Below are 16,740 nucleotides of genomic sequence, written 5' to 3' on the forward strand. Positions count from 1 at the left end.
TACAAGGAAATGGAATCCCAGAAGTAAGACTTGTTCAAAGTCACAGTCCTAGCATAAAGCAAACTAGAATGAGACATCTCCTGACACCTGGCTAAATATTCTTACTGCAAATGTAAATATATTTGCATATATTATATACAAATACTATAATACTATAGGCATACCTCATTTTATTGCACTCTGCCTTACTGCACTTTGCAGATACAAATTCAAGGTTTGTGGCAACCCTGCATCAAGCAAGTCTATTGGTGTCATTTTTCCAACAACATTTGCTCACTTTGTGTCTCTGTATCACACTTTTGCAATTCTCTAAATATTTCAAATTTTTCATTATTATTATATTTGTTGTAGTGATCTGTGATCAGTCACCTCTGATGTTACTACTGTTCTGAGGTGCCATAAACCCCATATAAGATGGCAAACTTAATGCTGCATGTCCTGACTGCTCCAATGACCAGCCATTCCCATGTCTTTCTCCCTTTCCTCAGGCCTATTTTTTGAGACACAACAATACTGAAATTAGGCCAATTAATAACCCTACAATGGCCTCTAATCATTCAAGGGAAAGGAAGGGTTGCACATCTCTCACTTTCAATCAAAAGCTACCAATGATTAAGCTCAGTGAAGAAGGCATGTTGAAAGCAGAGACAGGCTGTAAACTTGGCCTCTTGTGCCAGTTAGCCATGTTATGAATGCAAAGGAAAAGTTCTTGAAGGAAATGAAAAGTGCTACTCCAGTGAACACACGAATGATAAGGAAATAAAACAGCCTTATTGCTGTCATGGAGAAAGTTAGTGGTCTCAACAGAAGGTCAAACCAACCACAACATTCCCTTAAGACAAAGTCTAACCCAGACCAAGGTCCTCTCTTCAACTTCATGAAGGCTAAGAGAGGTGAGGAAGCTGCAGAAGGAAAGCTGAAGCTAGCAGAGGTTGGTTCATGAGGTTTACGGAAAGAAGTAATCTCTAAAATATAAAAGTGCAAGGTGAAGCAGCAAGCACTAATATAGAAGGTGCAGTAAGTCATCCAGAAGATTTAGCTAAAATAATTAATAAATGTACTATACTAGATGACAGATTTTCAATGCAGATGAAATAGACCTACCTTAGAAGATGTCATCCAAGACTTTCATAACTAGAGAGAAGTCAATGTCTAGTTTAAAAGCTTCAAAGGATAAAGGCTGACTCTCTTGTTAAGGGCAAATGCAGCTGGTGACTAAGTTGAAGCCAACACTCATTTACTATTCGAAAAAACCCCTAGAACCCTTATGAATTATGCTAAGTCTATCCTGTGTGTACTCAATAAATGGAACAACAAAGCCTAGATGACATCAAATCTGTTTACAATGTGGTTTACTGAATATTTTAAGCCTGCTGATGAAATCTACATTTTCTGAGACCTACTGCTCAGGAAAAAAGATTTCTCTCAAAACAGTAATGCTCATCGAAAACACACCTGGTCACCCAACAGCTCCAACAGAAATGTATAAGATTAATGTTATTTTCATACCTGCCGACACAACATCAATTCTGCAGCCTATGGACCAAGGAGTAATTTATTTTATCTTAGTCCCATCTCTGACATACACCATAGCTTGTGGCAACACCTGATCCTTAACCCACTGAGTGAGGCCAGGGATCAAACCCACATCTTCACAGAGACAGCATAGGGTTCTTAACCTGCTGAGCCACTATGGGAACTCCTCGAGAAGTAATTTACACTTGTAAGTCTTTTATTTAAGAAATACATTTCATAAGGCTATAGCTGCCACAGATAGTGATTTCTCTGATGTATTTGGGCAAATACAATTAAAAACTCTCTGGAAAGGATTCATCATTCTAAATGCCATTAAGAACATTTGTGACTCAGGGGAAGAAGACATAATATCAACGTTAACAGGAGTTTAAAAGAGGTGAATTTTTAACCTTTATGGGTAACTTTCAGAGGTTTTAGACTTCGATGGATGAAATAATTGTAGATGTGGTAGAAACAGTATGAGAACTAAAAGTGGAGGCTGAAGATGTGTCTGAACTGCTGTAATCTCATGATAAAACCTCAACATTAAGAGTTGCTTCATATGGACAAAGAAAGTGGTTTCTTGGGATGGAATCTACTGGTGAAGATGTTATGAAGACTGTTGAAACAACAACAGAGGATTTAGAATATTATATAAACTTAGTTGATAAAGCAGCATCAGGATTTGAGAGGATTAACTCCAATTTTGAAAGTTCTCCTTTGAGTAAAATGCTATCAAACAGCATCAAATGTTACAGATAAATCATTAGTGAAAAGAAGAGTGAACTGATGCAGCAAACTTCACTGTTGTCTTATTTTAAGAAACTAGCACAGTCACCCCAACATTCAGCAACCACAACCCTGATCAGTCAACAGCTATCAACATCAAGGCAAGACCCTCTACCAGCAAAAAGATGACAACTTGAAGATGATGGTTAGCACTTTTAAGTAACAAAGTATTTTTGTTCTGTTTTGTTTCTGTTTTTGGCTGCCCAACAGCACACGGAGTTCCTGGGCCAGGGATCAGAGGTGGTGGCAATGCCAGATCCTTAACCCACTGTGCGAGTCCAGAGATTGAACCGGCATCCCAGTGCTCCAGACACACCAAGGTTCTGTTGCATCACAGCAGGAACTCCAGCAGAGTATTTTTTTTTTAATTTTTAATTTTTTTGTCATTTTAGGTCTCCACCTATGGCATATGGAGGTTACCAGGCTAGGGGTTCTAATTGGAGCTGTAGTGACAGCCTATACCACAGCGACAGCAATATGGGATCCAAACTGCATCTATGACCTACACTACAGCTCATGGCAATGATGGATCCTTAACCCACTGAGCGAGGCCAAGGATTGAACTTGCATCCTCATGGATGCTAGTTGGGTTCATTAACCTCTGAGCCATGACAGGAACTCCCCCAACAGAGTATTTTTAAATTAAGGTATATACATTGTTTCTTTAGACCTATGCTATTGCACATTTAACTACAGTATAGTATGAACATAAGTTTTAAATGCACCGGGAAACCAAAAATTTCACATGATTCACTTTAATGATATTTGTTTTATTGTAGTAGTCTGGAAATGGAACCCCAGAATCTCCAAGGTATTCTATACATATATTTATTATATATATTATATATGAATATATATTACATGTAAATATGATACACAAATACATATAGGCATTTATATAAAGCAACAAAAGTATAAAGTGGTGTTAAGTCCTAAATTTTTTTTTTTTAAATAGAGCCCTTCAGCTACAATGAAGGGACTGGGTAAGAGTTAACCCTACTCTCTTCAGAATCATATTACCAACTGTAAATATAATCTTGAAATGCAACATATATCTTGTTTTCTACTATACTGATTTCACTAGCTAGAAAATTTGGCAAATAATAAAGTCTTAAAGATTTTAGACATTTATACAACTTACCTCATTCGAAGGCTTGACTTAGTTATTTCATGATGTTCAATTTCTGCCTTTTTCATATAAAATATTTTTTTGATAGAATTTGCATCCTGTTAAGATTAAAATTACTCAGATTACAAAAAGTAAAGAAAAAATGGACAGTTAAAATGCCCCCAGGAGTTCCCGTCATGGCTCAGTGGTAACAAATCCAACTGGTACCCATGAGGATGTGGGTTCAATCCCTGGCCTCACTCAGTGGGATAAGGATCCAGTGTTGTTGTGAGCTGTGATGCAGGTCACAGACGAAGCTCAGATCTGGCATTGCTCTGGATGTGGTGTAGGCTGGCAGCTACCAGTCACAAAGGACCAAAAATTATATGATCCCATTTAAACGAAATGCTGAAATAAGCAAATTCACAGAGACAGAAAGTAGGCTGGTGGATGCCTAGGGTTGGGGAGGTCGGGAAGAAATGGAGAATGACTGCTAATTCACTGTGGTGATGGCTGTACAATTCTGTGAATATATAAAAGCCATTAAACTATACACTTTGAGTAAAAGGTATGATATGTAAATTTTATCTCAATGAAGTCATTTTACATATATATATAAATAAAGGTCTCGACTCTTATCAATGAAAAGAACAAAACTAACCTTAAATACTTGAGAACCAGGCTCATTATAAGTTTTGGCGTTTTTTGCTAGGAGATCTATATCTTTGGCCATTGCATGAATACTCTTGTAGCTTCCATTCTATAGTAAACAACAAAATATAACAATTCCTCTTATCATCAGTATGACCTTTAACAAAAAAGAACTCCATATAATTTTAAACTGCTATATGTTAATACGTTATTGGAAAGTACACGTGAACAATATATAAACTCACCTTTTTTTATAAATTACTACTACTGTCCATTTACAGAAATGCTTTTGAAGTAGGTAACAATACCAGACCTATATTACTGTCATAAAAACAACTTAAAACTTAAAAAAAAAATCAAATTAAGATAAAAGTTGTTTTACTTAGCAAACATATAGGGTTTACCCTGTGCCAATCACATTGTTCTAAGTACTTCATGAATACTGATTCATAATAAGCACAGTCTTTGGAGCCAAACCATCTGCATTCAAACCCTAATTCTTCTCATTAGTTGATGGCTCAGGCAAGTGACTTACCATCTGTGTTTCAGTTTTCTTATCTGTGAAACAGGAATAATAACAGTATCTACCTCACAGAGGTGTTGTAAAAATTAATTAACTAATACATATTAGCAAACACCTAGCAATTTGAGGTGATTGTTAGTTGCTGCTATTACTGCTGAAGAGACAAAGAAGGAGGCACCTGAAGAAAACAAAGTCTTTATTTTCACTGACCTTACTCACACTCTTAATGTCTGTCATAGGTAACTTACTCAGAGATATCCTAAAACAATTTGGAAGGAGAAAAATATACAAAACAAAGCTTTTACTGCCAATGTATCTTTGACACTCAGAAATGTCCATGACCATGCTCTTTCATTTCTGTCCTAAGATCAAGACTTACTATGCCAATGAAATTTCACTTTCCCTCCTACAGAAAAAGCACAAAAGCAGCATTATGCTACCTCCTCCAAACTATACTTAGCAATATCTCTAATTTGATCACATTATATTGCTAATAACCCCTTAGCTGCTTCCCTGGTCACTAAAAGCTCCTACAGAAAACCACAGGCCAATCTGTCTTAAACCACATCTATTTACATATGGTCACATTCATACCTGTATCCTCTGGGCAATGGTCTTGAGATCTATAGGCTCCTTAATTATTGCATAATAGTCAGGATATTGCTAGAAGACAAAACCCAGGCACGCTTAGTAAGTGAAAATATCCAGCTAATGAGAAAACAAGGAAGTATACTGACAATCAGTTGCTTAATCAATTAGCAGTTCTGTGAGATGCAAGGCTAAAGACACAACTGTACAGCATACTGTTTGTTATATTTGAAGAAGAAAGCATTTGACTTTTACAAGCTTCATGAGATATCCAATAACATGTTACAGGATTTTAAAGTTAGTATTTGGTAATTATCACTATATATATAACTAATATATCACAATTTAATGTTTTAAAAATTTATAAGTTCCTAGATCACACAAATTTTAAATTTAAAGTCCCAAGACATTTATTCCTGGAAATGAAGTAGAGGAACATTTTTGAAGGGCTTATTACAGGCTCTTTTATCAATCTAAATGACATAATTATATCCTATTTCATATAAGATACTAAGGATTTTTAAGAAGTTGGACTGTTAAGAATTTTTAGCTTTATGTTTACCTTAATGCTTCTACTTATTTCGGTCAAAATAATTATTTCAAAATAAGCCACATTTTCAATGAAACTATGGTAAAGAAATAGCAAAATTATAAACAATTTCTGATACCTTATCAAATACTAAGAGAAAAAAAAAAATCAACATGTTAGAAGAATATCCTTGAAGCACTTCATAAAGCCTGTAGTGCATTCACTGCCCTGAGTCTTTCCTACAGGTTTTGTTCCTTGGAGAAAATAATCAAAGAAGACCAAAACCTAAAAGTTGGTCTCTTTAGCAAGGAGAAGTGTCAGGGGGAGGCCGACTATGCTCTTCAGGCTTTTCCTACCTATTCAAATCCTTGGAGACCCAAAAAATAAAAACAATAGTAACAACAAGAGGCACTACTGTCACTCAATTACTAGACTGAAGGGATGATCTCAGAGATGCTTTACCTCATCTGATTCCCTGGGCTTGTCCCTCCCTGTTTTCTTAACCCTATTCCTTTCCCTGCTTAGATCAAACCCATTTCCTGCCCCTTTTCTGTCAGAAAACAAGTTACAGCAGGTCCATCTAGGCTAGGGTAGAGCATTATCTAAGCTTTTGTCCCATGTACTCTCAAACTACGTTTCCCACTTAGACAATCTCACTTGGGAAAGATTTATAAAGGAAAGGTAAAAACTGCCCTCCCAGAGTTCCCATCGTGGCTCAGCGGTTACAAACCCGACTAGTATCCATAAAGGTGCAGGTTCAACTCCTGGCCTTGCTCAGTGGGTTAAGGAACCGAGGTTGCCATGAGCTGTGGTGTAGGCTGCAAATAGAGCTCAGATCTGCTGTTGCTGTTGCTATGGTACAGGCCAGCAGGTGCAGTTCCCATTCGACCCCTAGCCTGGGAACTTCCAAATGCAGATGTGGCCCTGGAAAAAAAAAAAAAAAAAAAAAGAGCTGACCTTTCCAGGTCTCAGTCCTTGTCTTTGATACTGTCACACCCCAAGGGACCAATTGGAACCTAGCTTTCTCTAATCACCTCCTGCTGCTTGGTATCCCTTAAAACTCTCCCAGAATATGGGAACATGGGAGTAAAGTTTTACTTCTCCAAATCACCCTTGGTAGCTTGACCCGTAATTATCTCATGCAGAGTAGGAATAAATCCTGAGTAGACTGTGCTCTTTTCTTATTTCCTTATTGTGGTAAAATATACACAAAATTTACCATTTAACCATTTTAAGTGTACAGTTCAGTGGCATTAAATACACTCACATTATCTCCAACCACCAGCATTGACCATCTCCAAAACTTTTCATCTTCCCAAACTAAAATTCCATGCCAATTAAATAACTCTCCACCTTCTCTTCCTGCTATCCCCTGAAACCACAATTTGACTTTCTCTGTGAATCTGACTACTCTTAAGTACCTCCTAAAAGAGGAATCATATGATATTTGTTCTTTTGTGCCTTGCTTATTTCATTTAGCATAGTGTGTTCAGGGCAATTTTTTTTTTTTTTTGGCCACACCTGCAGCAGACAGAAGTCCCTGCATTCCCTGCATGGGAACAGGGATGGAACTCACACCACAGCAGTGACACCACCAGATCCTTAACTTGCTGTGCCACCAGGGGAGCTCCCTTAGGGTTTATTCTTATTACAGTATGGGTCAGAATTTCATTCTTTTTAAAAACTGAGTAATACTCCATTTAGTGTACATACCACATTTTATTTATCCATTTACATGAAAAGGGACACTTTGGTTGCTTCCAATTTTCAGCTATTATGAATAATACTGCTATGAACATAGTGGTACAAATATTTCTTTAAGACCTTGCTTTCACTTCCTTTGGGAATACACCCAAAGCAGAATTGCTGGATCATACGGTAATTCTTTTTTCCCAGGCTAGGGGGCCAAATCGGAGCTACAGGTGCCGGTGTATGCCACAGCCACAACAACTCAGAATCTGAGCCTCGACCGCAACCTACATCACAGCTCATGGCAATGTTGGATCTCTGACTCACTGAGCAAAGCCAGGGATCGAACCTGAATCTGCATGGGTACTAGCTAGATTTGTTTCCACTGAGCAGAAAACTCTCTCGTATGGTAATTCTATGTTTCATTTTTGAGGAAAAATTTTTTCTTATGTGTCTTTTTGTCTTTTCTAGGGACACACTCGCAGCATATGGAGGTTCCCAGGCTAAGGCTCTAATCGGAGCTGTAGCCGCCGGCCTATGCCACAGCCACAGCCACGCCAGATCCGAGCTGCGTCTGCGACCTACACCACAGCTCACAGCAACGCCAGATCCTTAACCCACTGAGCAAGGCCAGGGATCGAACTCGCAACCTCGTGGTTCCCAGTTGGATCCGTTAACCACTGAGCCATGACAGGAACTCCATTTCTGAAGAATCTTACCATTTTTCTCTTAAACTTTTTTTTTGGCCACTCTGTAGCATATGGAGCTCTGGGCCAGGGATTAGACCTGAGCTGCAGTTGTGACTTACGCTGCAGCTGCAGCAACACCAGATCCTTTAACCTGCTGTGCTGAGGATTGACCCTGTATCCTGGCACTGCAAAGATGCTGCCAATCCCACTGTGCCACAGTGGGAACTCCTCCTTTCTTAAAATTTTAAACATATGACCCATGTAATTATTGTATTTTTCTAATCAGATCCACACTTAGGACAGTAGTGGTCACACTGTATTTCTAATATCATAACTGTCCTACAACTAATCATGTTGTAAATAACTAGTCTTACTGAATGACTGATGGGGAAAGCTACATGCCACTCATTATTAAATAAATATTTCTTGGAGTTCCCACTGTGGCGCAGTGGGTTAAGAATCCAATTGCAGCAGCTCAGGTTACTGCTGAGGCACAGGTTTACTCCCTGTCCTGGTGCAGTGGGGTAAAGCATCTGGTGTTGTCAAAGCTGCAGTTTAGATTCACTCTCTGGCCCAGGAACTCCATATGCCATGGGTGCGACCATTAAAAACAAACAAACAAAAAAACCCCAAGCACTTCTTATAAACCTGACATGCTGGGTTCCAATGACACAGCAGGGACACAAAAGAAAATATGTCACAGTCCTTGTCCTTAAGGGATAGATACAAAAGAAAATGATCACAGTGGAGTTAAGCGCTAGAGTAGAGTACTTCTGAAAGTTTATCCTTGTCTAGAAATGTAAGAATGCTGAGGCCATGGAAATTTTCGTAGCTCCACAGGTTAAAGGGGACCTTTAGTTATGTTAATTGCTTCTTGAGTGTGAAGGGGCCCTAGCACTTTTAAAGGGTTTCAGTGGTCTAGAAAAAAGTTCCTCTTTGTAGTAGAAGAGTAATTAATTCTAAGATTTCTCTCTTCTCCATCACCAGATCAAAGAGAACTAAGTGAGGAAGAACTCATTTATCTTCCTCTCACTTTGTCTCCTGAGCAGAGATTCTGTTTCCTCTCTTTCGTAAATAAAAGGTTTAATTTAGGTGCTTATTTTACCAGTTAAGAATTACCAATCTTCATTCGGAAGATGTGGTATATATACACAATGGAATACTACTCAGCCATAAAAAAGAATGACATAATGCCATTTGCAGCAACATGGATGGACCTAGAGAATCTCATACTGAGTGAAATGAGCCAGAAAGACAAAGACAAATACCATATGATATCACTTATAACTGGAATCTAATATCCAGCACAAATGAACATCTCCTCAGAAAAGAAAATCATGGACTTGGAGAAGAGACTTGTGGCTGCCTGATGGGAGGGGGAGGGAGTGGGAGGGATCGGGAGCTTGGGCTTATCAGACACAACTTAGAATAGATTTACAAGGAGATCCTGCTGAATAGCATTGAGAACTTTGTCTAGATACTCATGTTGCAACAGAAGAAAGGCTGGGGGAAAAATGTAATTGCAATGTATACATGTAAGGATAACCTGACCCCCTTGCTGTACAGTGGGAAAATAAAATAAAATAAAAAAAAAAAGAATTACCAATCAAAAAAGCAAAAAACACAATTTTAAAAAAAGTCTACAACTTTCTAAAGTAAAATGATAGAACATATTTTATATGCTTGATGTTGAGGCAATGAGGAGGATGTCTTGGCTACCTCTAATACCTTATTAACCTTACTTTATTTACAAAGAACTAATAAAATTTTTGAAGTACTTAAGAAAAATCAAACACTTTAATCGATATGTTTTTAACTGCATCACTTACCACTTTAGAAGGCAGTTTCTGAAAAAGTTCACTAATGAGACGTCCTGATGGATTTGTGGCTACAACTATGGCTTCAAGAAGCTGCTCCAGGATCTCCTTCAAGTAACCTGGAGAAGACTGGGAGGTGGGGGTTGTGAGGAATGAGAGAGGGGAGAAGTAACTATTTTGTGAGAGAAATCCAAAAATAAATGCTGATACTAATTAGCTTCTAAAATTTTAAATCTAATTCAAAAGAGCAACTTCTAAACGGTATTTATTTTAAGTACAAGTTTCAAGAATACCACAGAAATGCTGTGATGCTGGGCATGGGGGTTATACTCTCAGAAATGCTTATGTGAGAATAAAAATAAAACAATAAAGAAAAAACCAGAATAGCATATATGAAACTTATGAGGTTCCTCATAACATTTCAGTAACTAAATCATTTGAATCAGGTCCTTTTACTGAACTCTATTCCACAGTAAACACCGTAACAGTGAAGTTCGAGTGCCATCCATGTGAAATGATTGGAATGTGTACCTTTTAATGGTCTGAGTAACTGAGACAAAGAAAACATGCCCCATGATATCTGGCCATTTCTATAACTGCTGTGCATATCTACTAAAATCTTGGTATTCAGATAGAACAACTACGTAGTTTTGGAACTACATACTTTTTTTTTTTGCTTTTTAGGGATGCACTTGCGGCATATGGAAGTTCCCAGGCTAGGGGCCAAACTGGAGCTACAGCTGCTGGCCTATGCCACAGCCACACAAAATTGGAGCCACGTCTGTGACCCTGCTCACAGCAACACCGGATCCTTAACCCAAAGAGCGAGGTCAGGGATTGAACGTGCATCCTCATGGGTACTAGCTGGATTTGTTGCCACTTATCACAGGAACTCCCGGGAACTATATACTTGTAACCATGTGGTGTTCTGCCAGATCAAACAACAGAATTGAAGTTACAGCAAAACTGAACAGAGATAAGCCAGTTGATGAACATTACCTTTGCTCTTCAGATTGGCTGGCTTACTCCTACTTTAGTCATGGTTTCAATGTGGGAAAGTATATGCCCCAAAGAGTACTTGACCAGGGAGAGTCTAAGTGTGAAGCAGTTTCTACAGTCAGAAATGGGATATCTCAGTCAAGGTTTATATTAAGTGGTACTTCAAGTCCAAAACGTGTTTTGTACATATAAGGTAAAGATTAATGGTTAATTCTGGTTTAAATCATAAAAGCACTAGTATTTTTGTCCTAATCCAACAAAAAGTCTTTTTAGTACAGTTTCAACTGTGAAGTTCAGTATTAACTCCACAGACAGGGCACTCACATCTCTTGGGCCTGACTGCACAGTGTCCAGCAAATAACAGACAAAAAGTAAATATTTAACATATAAGGCATGTGAATAGCTGAGACTCCTCAACCACATAAGCTTAGAGAACCAACATAGGACTAATGAAAGCAAACTAAAACATCCACATTTAAGTCATTTACTTACTACTTAAAACAGCACCACAGAATTAGCTTCACAGAGGAGAGTTATATACCATAGCCAAGATTCCTCTCCTCCCAATCCAACCACCTATTTGAGAAACATGCTGCAGACGACAAAGTGAGCAGGATGTGTGAATGCATTCATATAACTTATTTTCACAATTGGGAAAATGCCAGTAATAATGGCCTGTGATTTTCCTTTTTTGTGGTGTCCAAGGAAATAGCTTTTTTTTTCTTTCATTTTATGGTCATACCTGTGGTGTGTGGAAGTTTCTTGGGCTAGGGGTTAAATCGGTGTTGCAAGCCTACACCATAGCCACAGACACACCTGATCTGAGCTGCATCAGGCTGCAGCTTGCAGCAATACTGGATCCTTAACCCAGTGAGCAAGGCCAGGGATTGAACCTACATTGTCTCGGAGACTGTTGGATTTTTAACCCTCTGAGCCACAATAGGAACTCCTATTCTTAGTTTTAAAATGAGAAGCTTGAAAATTCCTTATTCCTTCACAAATAACTTAGGGTTAGAAAGAAGCTTAGGAGGTTTAATTATGAATGGGCAAGATTCTCCCAATTTCCTACCAAAAGAAACACAGGCAAGTCCTAAATGCAGTCATTTTCATTTTTTGAGTAGAACCCTGGAGGCCTATAATAAGGCCGACCCCTCTGTAGGTAACGTTCTACCCAAGAAAGCCTGGCTTAAGCTGTTACTCCTTTAGGAATGTCAGATAGTGAAATTCTAGGGAACCCCTAGTTAACTGCCTTCTACTTAATTCCAATCATTTAATTCCTAAAAGAAATTGACAAGCTGCCTAGAAACTAGATTTTGAGAATCCAAGAAATACCATTTTTTTGAAATTCATCCACCACTGCTCCTTTCGGTGTTGGGAGTTTCAGCACAAGGCTTGTCTAGGTAACTTAGGGAAGAAAGGGGAACACTCTGCTTTTGGTATCTTACCATTTAGCTGCAGAAGAGAGATGAAATTCCCTTTACTGCTCTTTTACCTCTTTTTTTTTTAAATTAAAAGTATAGTTGATTTAGATGGGCTTAAGATGGCAGAGTAGAAGGACTGGAGCTCACCTTCTGTCATGAAAGCAACAAAATTACAACCAACTGCTAAACAACCTTCAAAAAAACAGACTAGAAACTATCAAAAAAGGTATCGTACTCTAGAAGACAAAGAGGAAATCACATCAAGATGGCAAGAGGGGTGATTACCTGATATAAGCAAACCCATACCCACGAGATGGGTGACCCACAGCCTGGAAAGTAACTATATTGCAGAGGCTCAACCACGGGAGTAAGAGTTTTGAGCCCCATGTCAAGTCCCTACACCTGGATGTCTGACACTGGGAGGAGGCACTCCCAGAGCATTTGGAGTTGAGGGCCAGTGGGACTTGTGCACAGCTGCTCCATGGGACTAGAAGAAATGGAAATGCCACTCTTAAAAGGCACAGGTCCCAGGGCAAAGCAGAGACTCCATAGGAATCTGGGACAGACTTGTCTGCATTCTTGGAGGATCTCCTGGGAAAATGGGGGGTGATGGTGGTTCATTGTGGGGGAAGGACATTGGAGGAAAAGGTCTTGGGAATAATCATCAGCTTGAACTCCTCTAGAGGTGGCCATTTTGGGAAAATCTGGCCCCACCCATCAGGGCTGAGAAGCTCCAGGCCAAACAACAAACCAGGTGGGAACACAGCACCACCCATCAACAAACAGGATCTCAAAAGACCCCCCAGGCACACAGCCGCCTCTAATTACACCCAGAGACAGAGCCCCACCAACCAGAGGGATAAGAATCAGCTCCACCTATGAGCAGGCAGGCACCAGTCCTTACCATCAGAAAGCCTACAGTAAGGCCCCGTACCAACTTCAGCCACAAGAGGGACAGACATCAGAAACATGAGGCTACAACCCTATTGTCTGCAAAAAGGAGACCATGCCAAAAACCTATACAAAATGAAAAGGTAGAGAATTATGACTCAGATAAAGAAACAAGCAAAAAACCCCAGTAAAACAGCTAAGTGATCTGGAGATTACCAACCTCCATGAAAAAGACTTTAGACTAATGACAGTGAAGATGATTCAAGACCCTGGTAATAAACTGGAGGCCAAGATTGATAAATTACAAGAAACACTGAACAAAGAAATACAAGATTTAAAGATTAAGCAAGTAGAGGGAGTTCCTGTCGTGGCTTAGCAGAAACAAATCTGACTAGTATCCATAAGGATGCAGGTTTGATTCCTGGCCTCACTCAGTGGGTTAAGGATCCAGCACTGCCATGAGCTGTAGTGCAGGTCGCAGATGTGGCTTGGATCCCACGTCATGGTGGCTGTGTTGTAGGCCAGCAGCTGTAGTGCTGATTCAACCCCTGGCCTGGGAATTTCCATATGCCACACGTGTGGCCCTAAAAAATAAAAAAAGAAAAGAACACAGTCTAAGAGAACTCTCGGACAATGTTAAATGCACCAACATCTATATTATAAGGGTTCTAAGAGAAGAGAGAGAGAAAGGACCACAGAAAATATTTGAAGAGATGATAGCTGAAAACTTCCCTAACATGGGAAAAGAATCACTCACTCAAATCCAGGAAGCACAACGAGTACCATATAAAATAAACCCAAGGAGGAACACCCCAAGACACATGTTAATCAATGTGACCAAAGTTAAAGACAAAGAGAAAATAATGAAAGCAACTATGGAATGGCTGACTTTTCAGCAGAAACCCTGAAGGCCAGAAGGGAGTGGCATGATATACTTAAATTGATGAAAGGAAAAAACACTCCAATCAAGATTACTCTACCCAGCAAGGAAAAATCAAAAGCTTTACAGACAAGCAAAATCTAAGAGAATTCAGCACCACCAAACCAGCTTTACAACAAATACTAACGGAAATTCTCCTAGTTGGAAAAAAAAAAAAAGGCCACAACTAGAAACCAAAAATATTACAAATGAGAAGGCTCACCAGTAAAGGCAAAAAAGAAATGGCAGGAGTTCCCATCGTGGCACAGTGGTTAATGAATCTGAGTAGGAACCATGAGGTTGCGGGTTCGGTCCCTGGCCTTGCTCAGTGGGTTAAGGATCCAGCGTTGCCGTGAGCTGTGGTGTAGGTTGCAGACGTGGCTCGGATCCCGCGTTGCTGTGGCTCTGGCATAGGCCAGTGGCTACAGCTCCAATTCGACCCCTAGCCTGGGAACCTCCATATGCCACGGGAGCGGCCCAAGAAATAGCAAAAAGACAAAAAAAAAAAAAAAGAAAGAAAGAAATGGCAAAAAAGACCAAAGATCATCCACACACAAATATAGTAAAGGTAGGAGATCATCCACACACAAATATGTTATCGAAATCAGAAATCATGAGAAAAGGAGGGTACAAATGGAGGATAATGGAGATGCATTTGCAATTAAGAGACCAACAATAATCACATATATATATATACAGGCTCCTATATCAAAACTTCATGGTAATTGCAAACCAAAAATCTACAATAGATAGACACACACACACAAAAAGCAATCCAAACACAACACTAAAGATAGTCATCAAACCACAAGAGGAGAGAACAAGAAGGGAAGAAAAAAGAAACAACAAATCCAAATCCAAAACAGTTAATAAAATGGCAATAAGAACATACATGTCAATAATTACCTTAAATGTAAATGGACTAAATGCCCCAACCAAAAGACACAGACTGGCTGAACGGATACAAAAACAAGACCCATATATATGTTGTCTTCAAGAGACCCACTTCAGCTCTAGGGACACACACAAATTGAAAATGAGAGGATGGAAGAAAGTATTCCATGCAAACAGAAATCTGGAGTAGCACCCAACATAGGATCACCTCAATATATAAGGCAACTGCTAATGACCTCAAATGGAGAAACTCATGATAACACGGTAAGAGGGGGGGACTTTAACACCCCACTCACAGCAATGGACAGATCATCCAGAGAGAAAATCAACAAGGAAACACAGGCCTTAAATGATGCATTACACCAAATAGACTTGACAGATATTTATAGAACATTCCATCCAACAGCAGCAGAATACACATTCTTAAGTGCACACAGAGCATTCTCTACAATTGATCACATATTGGGCCGCAAATCAAGCCTCAGTAAATTTAAGAAAACAAATCACATCAGGTATCTTTTCTGACTACAAGGCTACACAACTGGAAATCACTAAGAAACAAAACTGCAAAAACACTAACATGTGGAGACTAAATAGTGTGCTACTAAACAACCAATGGATCACTTAAAAAATCAAAGAGAAAAATAGGAGTTCTCGTCGTGGCTCAGTGGTTAACATATTTGACTAGGAACTCAAGTTGCGGGTTTGAGCCTTGGCCTTGCTCAGTGGGTTAACAGTATGGCGTTGCCATGAGCTGTGGTGTAGGTCGCAGACGTGGCTTGGATCCCGAGTTGCTCTGGCTCTGGCATAGGCTGGTGGCTACAGCTCCAATTCAACCCCTAGCCTGGGAACCTCCATATGCCGTGGGAGAGGGCCAAGAAATGGCAAAAAAGAAAAAAAAGAAAGAAAAAAGAGGAAATTAAAAAATACCTAGAAGCAAATGACAACAAAGACACAACAATCCAAGACCTATGGAGTGCAGCAAAAGCGGGTCTAAGAGGGAAGTTTATAGCAATACAAGCCTACCTTAGGAAACCAGAAAAATCTCAAATAAACAACTTAACTTTACACCTAAAGCAACTAGAGAAAGATAAACAGACAAACCCAAAGTTAGCAGAAGGAAAGAAATCATAAAGATCAGAGCAAAAATTAATGAAATAGAAATGAAGAAAACCTTGGAAAAGATCAATGAGACTAAAAGCTGGCTCGTTGAAAAGATGAACAAAATTGATAAACCCTTAGCCAGACTCATCAAAAAAAAAAAAAAAAAGAGAGGACTCAAATCAATAAAATTAGAAACAAAAAAGGAGAAATTACAATGGACATCATAGAAATACAAGCCACTATATGCCAATAAAACAGACAACCCAGAAGAAATGGACAAATTCCAAGAAAAATACAATCTTCCAAGACTAAACCAAGATGCAGTGGAAAAGATGAACGGACCAATCACAAGTTCTGAAATTGAAACTGTGATTAAAAAACTTCCAAGAGGAGTTCCCATTGTGGCTCAGTGGTTAATGAACCTGACTAGTATCTGTGAGGTTGTGGATTTGATTCCTGACCTCACTCAGTGGGTTAGGGATCCGGCCTTGCCGTGAGCTGCAGTGTAGGTCATAGACATGGCTTGGATCCCGCATTGTTGTGGCTGAGTGAAGGCTGGCAGCTACAGCTTCAATTCGATCCCTAGCCTGGTAACTTCCATATGCTGCGGGTGT

General features: G+C 39.3%; 1 protein-coding gene across 17 annotated transcripts in view; it reads right to left on the minus strand.

The window, feature by feature from the left end:
- Window positions 1–16,740, minus strand: part of PBRM1 (polybromo 1) — a 128,872-nt gene that overhangs the window by 89,566 nt on the left and 22,566 nt on the right. For all 17 annotated transcript variants that reach the window (XM_047776411.1, XM_047776354.1, XM_047776372.1 and 14 more), the window contains exons 6-9: window positions 9,911–10,027; window positions 5,181–5,249; window positions 4,074–4,172; window positions 3,446–3,531 (exon numbers count right to left, since the gene is read on the minus strand). In XM_047776411.1, the coding sequence (XP_047632367.1) occupies window positions 3,446–3,531; window positions 4,074–4,172; window positions 5,181–5,249; window positions 9,911–10,027 (371 nt within the window). The remainder of the gene's footprint in view (window positions 1–3,445; window positions 3,532–4,073; window positions 4,173–5,180; window positions 5,250–9,910; window positions 10,028–16,740) is intronic.

This window comes from Phacochoerus africanus, chromosome 1, assembly GCF_016906955.1.
Source record: "Phacochoerus africanus isolate WHEZ1 chromosome 1, ROS_Pafr_v1, whole genome shotgun sequence".
In the NCBI taxonomy this organism is placed as follows: Eukaryota; Metazoa; Chordata; class Mammalia; order Artiodactyla; family Suidae; genus Phacochoerus; species Phacochoerus africanus.